Source organism: Kogia breviceps, chromosome 2 (genome assembly GCF_026419965.1).
Source record: "Kogia breviceps isolate mKogBre1 chromosome 2, mKogBre1 haplotype 1, whole genome shotgun sequence".
Classification (NCBI taxonomy): Eukaryota; Metazoa; Chordata; class Mammalia; order Artiodactyla; family Physeteridae; genus Kogia; species Kogia breviceps.
The window spans coordinates 151,557,130-151,568,047 of NC_081311.1; the positions used below are offsets into that span (position 1 = coordinate 151,557,130).

General features: G+C 35.0%; 1 protein-coding gene across 2 annotated transcripts in view; it reads right to left on the reverse strand.

The window, feature by feature from the left end:
• NCKAP1 (NCK associated protein 1) overlaps positions 1-10,918 on the reverse strand; it is a 96,691-nt gene that overhangs the window by 21,347 nt on the left and 64,426 nt on the right. For both annotated transcript variants that reach the window (XM_059054586.2, XM_067026431.1), the window contains 6 exons: positions 8,186-8,305; positions 7,178-7,317; positions 6,188-6,319; positions 3,445-3,663; positions 3,128-3,258; positions 2,798-2,895 (listed from right to left, as the gene is read on the reverse strand). In XM_059054586.2, the coding sequence (XP_058910569.1) occupies positions 2,798-2,895; positions 3,128-3,258; positions 3,445-3,663; positions 6,188-6,319; positions 7,178-7,317; positions 8,186-8,305 (840 nt within the window). The remainder of the gene's footprint in view (positions 1-2,797; positions 2,896-3,127; positions 3,259-3,444; positions 3,664-6,187; positions 6,320-7,177; positions 7,318-8,185; positions 8,306-10,918) is intronic.

Below are 10,918 nucleotides of genomic sequence, written 5' to 3' on the forward strand. Positions count from 1 at the left end.
ATAAAAAGTCCCTAAATACCAAAACATAATCATGTGATTTTCTAAAAGTCTTACAACTAACATTAAATCATTAATAAAATAGGCAAGTTTTTATGAAGGTAAAAAGAAAAGTTAAGGGAAATCACATAGATTACTAAAATCAGAAGTTTTAGAAAAAAAAATGTTTTAGTATCCTAAACCATCTTGGTTTTGGGGTATACTACATTTAATGAGAAACCCAAGCTAATTCACACCCATGTATCTCCAAAGATAAATCTAAGCTCTTACACAAAAAGTTTCTTGTCTAGCTTTTTAACTCAGGTTTAATATTACCAAATATTTGAAAATGAATCCAGCCAAGAAATAACACTCTTGAGTCAGAAAACTCATAGTATTAAAAAGAAGTCAACACTATACTATTATGACATCAACTTTAAATTAAAATTTAATATCTGAGAAAGAAAATATGGTCATTCCAAGATACAAAAGAGAAATGTTAAAACATAAGCTCCTTCCATTTCTTTTAAAGAATAGGAACGTATTTGATAGCATTGATACTTAAGGACATAGCTAAGACAGTTAAGTTTATAAAAGGATTACTGAAAGACTATGACAAAATCTGAACTAAAAAAATATCCAGAAATAATGAACAATATCTAACAAGATAAATTATTAAAGGAACAACAATAAAGGTCTAAAACACAAAATCACACAAAATATAAGATGTAGAAAGCCTGGTTCAAGTCTGTATATGAAAACAAAAGAGGGGAGGGGGACAGGGGAAGAAGGAAGGGGGAAGGGAAAAAAAGGTACCTGATTCCAAGTTGAAAACAGGATGGTATAGCTATGTAAAGTGCTGATGCTATCTTAAACTGTATCACTAAGTATGGTGTCCAGGGTAAGTAGGAGCACCCTAACTACTCAGATCTCTAGCTGAAGTTTATTCTCAGTTCAGGGCACCAGTCTCTAAAAGTGACACCAATAAGATAGAATTTGTAACAGAAGAGAGTGAGACTAAATATGAATATACTTCACCGAGGGAAGAGAAAGGTAATACCAACAAAAGTTTTTAAATATGTGAAGGGTCATCTTGTTAGAGGCAGTCTCTACCTCTTGATGTAAGAATGAGGACCAATCAAAAATTACTATTTAGATATTAACATAACTAGAGATATGCAGTAATTGATAAAACTGCCTCATTTTCAAGAAGACCAAATCATCCACCCAGAAAAATGTATATTCCGGCATCAGGTAAGGGTGGGTTAGCTGACTGCTAAGATCTCTTGCATTTCTCAAGACAGTGTAGTAGGGTACTAATATAAACTCTGGAGCCAGACAGACTATATAGATTCAAATTAAAAGTTTCACCACTTATTAGGATGTGAGCCTGGAAAAGTTACTTAATCTTTCTTCGTCTTACTTTTCTAATTTGTAAAATAGGGACAATACCAGTTTTAAAGATTTAAAGGAGTTAAAAAATATATAAAGAGGGCTTTCCTGGTGGCACAGTGGTTGCGGGTCCGCCTGCTGATGCGGGGGGCGCGGGTTCGTGCCCCGGTCCGGGAGGATCCCGCGTGCCGCGGAGCGGCTGGGCCCGTGGGCCATGGCCGCTGAGCCTGCATGTCCGGAGCCTGTGCTCCGCGGTGGGGGAGGCCACAGCAGTGAGAGGCCCATGTACAGCAAAAAAAAAAAAAAAAAAAAAAAAAATATATATATATATATATATATATAAAGAGCTTAGAAAAGTCCTAGAACAAAGTAAAGAGTAAGGAAAGCTACCTATTTTTATTTTTGAATCCAACAGATATTACCAAGCACCACTATGTGCTGGACACTAATTTAGCATGAAGTTTTTTTTTTTTTTTTAAATTAATTAATTAATTTATTTATTTTTGGCTGTGTTGGGTTTTCGTTTCTGTGCAAGGGCTTTCTCTAGTTGTGGCAAGCGGGGGCCACTTTTCATTGCAGTGCGCGGGCCTCACTCCGCAGCCTCTCTTGTTGCGGAGCACAGGCTCCAGACGCGCAGGCTCAGTAGTTGCGGCTCACGGGCCTAGTTGCTCTGTGGCATGTGGGATATTCCCAGACCAGGGCTCGAACCCGTGTCCCCTGCATTGTCAGGCAGATTCTCAACCACTGCACCACCAGGGAAGCCCTAGCACCAAGGTTTTAAGAGAGATTATAATTGAGTTTTTATTCTAGTGAGTGGCATAAGATGCATGACATGAAAGGTCACGAGTAAAATACAAATAAAGCTGGATAAAAGGAATAAAAAGTAATGGTTGCTATTTTTAAAAGTGTGTTCAAGGAGGGATATTCTGATAATTGAAAATACATGAATGCTATGAGAAGACAAGCTGAGACAGTATCTTAGTGAAGAATATTTTGAGATGACACAATAGCAAGTAGGCCAGCCAGGATGGAGGAGTGTAAAAGGTGAGAAAAAGTGGAAGGCCAGATCCTCTAGGGGCCTTGCAGCACTGTTAAGGACATCGGATACCTTGAATTCTCATAGATATGAATAAACTAGTTTTTATTATCACACCATAATACTCAACCCACCACATTAAATGGCAAAGAAGCACTAAAAATACAAATAGTTCCAGAAGAATCTGCTTATTCAGTCTGAAATAAAAAATAGTTGGCAAAAGCTAAATTACTGGACCATAATTCTTCTACTATTTCATACTGAAAGGAACACAAGAAAGTAAAGATGAGAAATTTGTTCCCTGAGGCTTCTAGGCTTGCTGCTCATATTCTTGAAACTAAAATCAATAAAGATTTTTAGTTTTAAAGCTAAAATCAATAAAGACTATATTACCTTAAGTTCAGCAACTTGTGATGAAATATGCCACATAAGGCTTTCACTTAGGAACTTCATACCATATGGGCCTAGCAGTTCTGATAACGACCTCATTTCTGAAAGGAAATGGAATTTTATACTTTGACAGAGCAAATATTTTAAGAAGCAAATTATTAATGGAAAACCCTAAGAAAAGTCAGTAGAATAAATAAGAACACAAATGCAAAGCTAATTCTAAGATAAAATGTATGATTATCCATATAACTGAATGAAAATAGTCATAACAGAATCAAAACCAAAAGAATCAAGCTTTTTTCATTCTCTAAGAAATGTCAGAGTATTATTTACCTGATATGTCAGAATATTCCTCTGCGTTAAATGTTAATTCATTTTCTGTAGGTAAGTTCACAAATGCTTTCATTGCAGGGAAATAAGCTATATGACCATTGCTGACTTGTCGTAACAAAGTTTCCAGATACCTAGGCGAAAAGTAAATTTACAAATGGAGAAATTAATTGAAAATTTATTATGGTATACATTCCTACATATAATTTTAAAGTTGACTAATAACATGAATGAGCAATTATCCATTAAAAAAAACTTTCATAAGGCATTCATTACAAAGAAACTTTATATCACTCCAAATTTCTAAATATGTTCCTTACCAATTTGTGTACAGACTTGTAATGGTTGGCTCTCCATGACTGTCTAAATGTTGTGTTTGTTGAAGAAGCACATTATTAAATACTCTTGTAATATCAATTTGCACATAGTTTTCTATTGACTGGAGTACAGTCATGTATGCTCTTACACTTGTCAGAAGCTCTGATGGTTTTGCAATTTCTTGTGTGGCTTGATTATACATAGTCATTCCAACAATTGACCTTGGGGGGGTAAAAAAAGAATTAAAAAGTTCTAATTGTTGTATCTATATAAACAGGCCATTCAATCTACTGATCTCTAATATTAAATAAGCAATGAAATTTTAAATACACTTTGTTACAAGTTCATGAAATTACTACTATGTTTATCTTCCAAAGAAATAACTTTAAAAAAGAATATACACCTAAAAGGTATAATGAAATGGGAATGTAAGTGATTAAAAAAAAATACTAAGGGCACCAGTAATAAAAATTATTTAAGAATAAAGAGGTTTAAAAAATTCATTTAACATGATATGCTGTCTCCAGCAAGTACAGTGGACTTTTTAGTCCATAGCCTGAATTCCTTTGGTACTGTTAATGTGTCAGTAGTTTTTTAGGCTTTATATATATTACCTACAATCTTCATATTTTTTTTTTTTTTTTTTTTTCGGTATGCGGGCCTCTCACTGTTGTGGCCTCTCCCGTTGCGGAGCACAGGCTCCGGACGCGCAGGCTCAGCGGCCATGGCTCACGGGCTTAGTTGCTCCGCGGCATGTGGGATCTTCCCGGACCAGGGCACGAACCCGTGTCTGCTGCATCGGCAGGCGGATTCTCAACCACTGCGCCACCAGGGAAGCCCATCTTCATATTTAATAACCCTACTATGCAGTTATCACCACCATTACACAGAGGGAAAAAAAAAACTACGGTGCAGAATTCAAGTAAACTGCTCAAGGTCACTTTGTTTGGAAGTGGTGGGTCTAGGATTTGACCCCACACCTGCCTGACTTAGTGCTACCTCTCAACAAAATGCATGACAATCAAAGCATGGCAACAACAAAAGCTTTACTGTATAATAATCACTCACACCACATAAAACACAGATCTGTTTGGTTTATATCCCAAGAAACTGTGTAAGTCTAAAAGGAAACAAATGTTGAAAATACTTTCCTAAATTATCTTTTCCCACATTAGCCACCTTCTTTAAAACTCCCTGAGCATTAGATTTACAAAGATCTTAGACTTGTATTTGTAAAGATGAATCCTTAAAGACACCAGACAAACCCCATCACTAGTAACAGTCCCAGAAGAACAACTCAAGACAAAAACTGCTATCCTTGTACACAGCCCCTAAGTCCTTGTGCTCAAGTGATCAGCAAAAATCAGCAAACTAATACTCACAAGCTATTTGTCCTGGCATAAAAATCTTTCCCAGGTAAACAAGTTTATATAGCCTTGCCTTGATCCTGATCACTAAGTAGATGTTTGGTAAAAAGAACATCTGCTTCTCCATGGATTAAAGGACCAGACTGTTTACAGAAGGAAAACAAGGGAGCTGTAAACTGAACCCTACCTTCCACCCACCACTCCCTACCCCACCCAGTTGAGAGCAATAAATACCAGAAGGCGTAATGTCCCTTTGGTCTAAATACTGGAGCAGTCTGGGTTTCACTCTCAGGATGCCTACCTTACTAAAGAAAAGCAGAAGATAGTCTTTGCTCAACACCGGACTCTTCTCAACTGATGACTTAACACTCAATTTGTTGCCCATTTAAATATTGTTTTGTTCTATAATTGTCAAAGCTCTAAGCTTTATACCGTTTCATTACTACTCATAGTACTTAACAAACACAATGTTATGCATATGGCACAAACACTTGTTACTGACTACAACCTTTTGTCAAACTTTTTGAAAAACCTTTTGCAAAATTTTGTTTCATAAATTGCCTTAAGGCCTTCAAGAAAAACATGTTGAATCAATATTTTCTTTAATAAATAAGTGTGTAATTTTAGAAAAAGGCTGAAGCAATATTTAAAAATTAAAATATTTCTGACTTGTAACATAAAATATAATTTCAAGGAACATATATATAACTTATAAAAGTAATTAGAATTGAGCACCTCAAGAGTCTAGAATTCTACTGGCATAACAGCATACGTTGGAATTCACAAGACTTAAGTGTTCATCTAGTCCTGAGGTTTTCACACCTTTGACTGTGATCCACTATAAGATATGTATCTAGCATCACAACACAGTACACACATATATAAACAGTTTCATGAAGCAGCATTTCTACTTACTATGTGCAATGCACTGATTTTTTTCCTATTTCTTCTTCCTTCTTTACTTCCCTCCCTCTTCTTTGTTCCTTTAAATACTGACTACAACCTTCTAAACTGATTTCATGATCCTACTGGGTAGCCACCTGCCTGCTGAAGTACACTGATTTGCTCTAATCTTCTCCCTTTTTCTTACAAGGAAGTTAAGACTCACAGAGATTAACTGGCTTATCCAGTGTTACAACTAGTTAATAAATATGGGATAAGAATCTGGGTAATTTAAGTAATTCCCAGTTCACTATTCTTTATACTTCCCAGTTCATTATTTTTTATACTACCGTTTCTACTAATTTATATACCATTTATATACCATTTCTACTAATGCTTTCCCTCATAAAAGTAAACATTGCATAGATATGAAGAATAAATATAACAAACTCATTAACTAAACCAACAAATAAAAACAGTTTATACTCTTTCTTACTTAGTAAAGCGGATTTCCAGATGAGAAGTCAAATATTCTCGTGGGGTAAAGGTATGTTCCCAAACCACCATGTTTGGTACATAATTTATAGAGAAACACAACTCAGAAAGTGCAGTGTGCAATTTATCAAGGCTGAAAAAATATTATTAAACAGTAAATTAAAAAAATTTTTTAGCATTTCATCACAGCAATACAAAATTAATTTTATAAACATATCAGACTTTATTTGGGAATAATAACTGCAAAATCAATTTTTTCTCTCTTAAGATCTGAACTGACAAGTTCAAAATCTCTAAGGGTATCACTAACCTTTGAGAGCAATTTTCTAAAGATATCATCATTCATTTGTTTCTTCATTCAGATGATGACTATATTGACTTAATATACAAGAAAGAGCTTATTCTGCACTCATAAAGAATCATTTCCAACTCCTGCTGTACTTCCTGTTCTGGAGGAAGAAAGCTGTCTACAAAATGGCCAATAAGTTGCTCAACATAGGAAGCAAGGAAGTAGGAAATTTACTTTAAACAAAAAATATTCACCTATTATTGCTCATCTATACCTCCCCTACAAACAAACACACAGCACTGAATGCTATCTAGTCTAGTGTAATACCCATTTAAAAAAAAGGACATCAAGTATTTTCTAATATATGACAAGATGCCAAAATAGTGTCAGACATCTGATTTTAAATAAACTTAAAATTATAGACTGCTTATAGTATAACCCCCCAAATTTTTAGAGATTCTTGACCTTCAATATTCAACATATAAAGACAAATGACATTACATGTATTTTCTTCAAAAATCCAAAATACGTATTTTGAGATGAAATAAGCACTTACTGGCTAATCAAGTTCACAAAGGTCCAAAAAATTAACAACTGGGAAATGAAGAATTTACAATTACCAGCATTTCCTCAGTACTAATGCCATACAAAAAATGAAAAACTACCTGTAACAAAAAGATACAATTATAGTGGATGGCTTACTTGGTCACTACCAGCCTGTTTTTCCTCATGCTCTCAACTCCTGGTTTTTCCCTTTCAGGTTCCCCTTTCTTACCAGTCTGTTTTTTTGACTTCTTATTCACTGCTTGACTGATGGTTTTGGCACAATGCTTGGGCAGCAACTAAATTTAAAAAGAAATGAAATCATACAAACCAATTACTTTGAAAACATTAACTACTGAAACAAACCTTAGCTAAATCCAGACTATGTGGCAAATAACATGCTATCACTAAGAAGAGAGGTAGTGAGATGTAGAGTTTACCTAGACAGCTTGGAGAGCCCACTCAGCTTGGTGAAAAACAGAAACAGGTAAATCTTGTGTGAAGAAACACTTCATAGAGGTAGTTATATCAAAGCTACAGTTAAAGGACAAGTTAAAAAATACCAGGCAAATGAGGAATAAGAAAGAACATTTTACTGAAAGGAAAATGGCCTATGAAGACCAAGACTATGATAGGACATGATGTGTTCAGAATCTAGTTAGAATGACTAAACACTGGAGTATAAAGTACAGGGTAGAGCGGTTTGAGCTACCTTAGGAAGGGACCTGAATGCCAAGCTAGAAGCTTAATTTTAAACTGTAATCCTAAGGACAGAGGGAGTTTTTAAAAAAACCTAATAATGGAGCTTCACAACACAAGGTAATGAGATTTACTGAGAGTGTGAGAATAAAATTTAAAAATGGAAAAAAAACTAGCTAAGAAATCTTTTTTTTTTTTTTTTTTTTTTTTTGCGGTACGCAGGCCTCTCACTGTTGTGGCCTCTCCCGCTGCGGAGCACAGGCTCCGGACGCGCAGGCTCAGCGGCCATGGCTCACGGGCCCAGCCGCTCCGCGGCATGTGGGATCTTCCCAGACCGGGGCATGAACCCGCGTCCCCTGCATCTGCAGGCGGACTCCCAACCACTGCGCCACCAGGGAAGCCCAGAGATCATTTTCTTGCCTTCCTACACAATTTTCCTATCTGTAAGGAAACAATTTAAATTATCACCTGGTCACTAAGAGTACACTGTTCTGTGCAAATATCAGTGATGAGATTTCTAGCCTGTTTGGCCATTTCATCGAGGAACATATTACATAAGGAAAGACTGCGATCTCCAATATGATGTCTCTGTTAAAACAAAATAGTAACAACAACAATAAAAAAAATTATAAGAAAGTAGTTTGAATTAAAACACTTTTTAAATAAACATGGGAAACAAGGTTCAAGTCTATTCTATAATAAGGAGTGAGGATGGGAAATGTTATAGATTTCTTTTATGTTTTTTAACAACTAACCTACCATATTGTATTTGCTCACAACTGACATAAAAGAAGTACCTGGTGATTATACAATTATGATTGCAAGAAATCTGAAAGGACCAGTGTCTTCCTTAACATGAAAAACTATTAATTTTCAAATTCCAATGTCCTATATCCAGTTCTTAAATACTAAAATATCAAACACACAATATGAAAGATCAGATTTAGAGTTATATTTTCTGATCTCACCTGATTATATACAAAAATCTTGAAAACATAGAATTTTGTAGTGTATAAACAGAAATGTTAAAATATTTAAATAAAATCATTAGATATCAACTCAGTAAAACAAACAAATTCACAAGGCATTCAACTCTCTAAAATCAAACTCCCCATCCCAGAAGAGAAAAAAAAAGCTGACCATGAATGCATTTTCTGAACACAACAGGGGAAAAAAGAACATAATATCTAATGCTTGGGAGATTATATATGTATATGTAGATACATATACTCACTCAAATCAATCTATCTCTAGCTACAGAATTCTGTATCATTTTAGTTTTGGTGGGTGCTGCAATAGTTTAATGGGTTTTTCTTGTCAATGGTAACTGGAATGTTGAGTATATAATGCTGTACAACTTTGCACTATACATTTGTAATACTTACAAAGAGACAGCTTTTTAAAAAATTTTTATTGGAGTATAGTTGATTTAAAATGTGTTAGTTTCTGGAGACAGATTTTTATAAGTTTTCCTTCCCTGATCTTCCATAATTATATAACAAACATATGCAGACATTACAAACATTATTTCTATGCTGAAATAAATGTAAGATAATATAAAAGAATATAAAAATACTTAAACATGTAAAATAACTGTTCCTAGATGTACCATGCTACCTTATAATGTATTTTATTTAAAATGCCCTTTAAAACTTGAATAGGAAGCAAAACCTAAAGGGATCTACAGACCAGATACAATTAAATAATGGTTCACTTTATTTAAGGAAAAATTTCAAATTATAAACATTTGCGTTTCATTTAACCAAATTCTGACTCCTGAAAGATAAAACATATCCCTTGCTATCCCTTCTTCCTGAAAAAAAGAACTCTGAACTAGCATTGCTTCAAACTTACTAGACTAACTTATTTAAAATACAGATCTGATTTCACTACTTCTCTTCAATGGCTCAAAAATGCTAAGACTGGAAGGAAAACAACTAAGATTTCTTAACTCTGGCTCTGTGCTGAGAACAGAGGATAATGGCAGAAGCAAAGAGACCACTTAGGAGACAATAACAATCACCCAGGCAAAAGATGATGTGGCTTGTTCAAGGGTGAGAAGAGCAGGAGTTTGAATATATATACATATATAAAGGCAGAGCCAAAAACAGAAAGGCTTCAAGTTGGGGTGAATGTGGAAAATCAGTAATTCTATTCTGGACATGTTACACTTCAGATGGCTAAAAATACCTAAGCTGCAGCAGGATATAGAGAAAATCTAACTCAAGGGAAAGGTGTGGGCTGCAGATATAGATTTAGGAGACATTAGCATATGGAAGATTTTTAAACAATGAAACTGGAAAAGATGAGTGAACTAGTCTACTGGATGGTACAGTTATAGCAACAGATAATTAGTTTCTCATTAGTACTGGCTACCATTATCTGGGAATCCTGCTGACCCAGGAGAGTGTGAATTTCAAATCTAGTTCAAAAGGTACCATCTTCCTTCAAATTCAGGTAAGTACTACAGCTTAAAATAAAGCCTCAGCATTAAGAAGTTGTTCTTGAGGCCTTTTCTATAACCTTTCTGATCGAAACAAGATGAATGGCTAAAACTAAAATTACAAAGCAAGATTGCACTGAGAACTATTAACTGTGCACACCAACTTACTCTATCCTCACCCTTAGATGAATTCCCTCATCACCCTTAGGTGAATTCCCTCAACGTTCCCAGAGTGCCCATGTATATTTCTACCACAACACAGATCATCAGATCACAGATTTGTCTAGGGTAAAGACTGTGTCTTTGCATCCTTTCATCCTTTCAATCACAGGTTTAAGAAGGCACAGCTGGAATATAACAGGCTTTAACAAGTTAGCTAAATGAAAAACAGAACAGTACCACTTACTAGCTATATGAATATAGGGAGAAAAAAACATAAGTCCACCAGAAATTATCAGTAGTTCTGACTATGCTGTTACTTTGTTGTAATAATCAAATGCAACAAAAGATGAGAAATGCTGTATAAATTTTATGGTTCTATATAAACACACTACTAATTACCTGTTGTAATTATTTGGTAAGAATTGAGTCTTACCTCATTAAGGAACCATAACTTTACCAACAAAGTGAGGTAGAAACATTAAAATAAATGATACAGGTTAGACGACGATAGATAAAATAATGATGAAAGTGCTATGAAAATATGGTTAAGGAGGGACAAATTTTAACTGGAGGAATGCTGAAAATCTTTTTGGAGG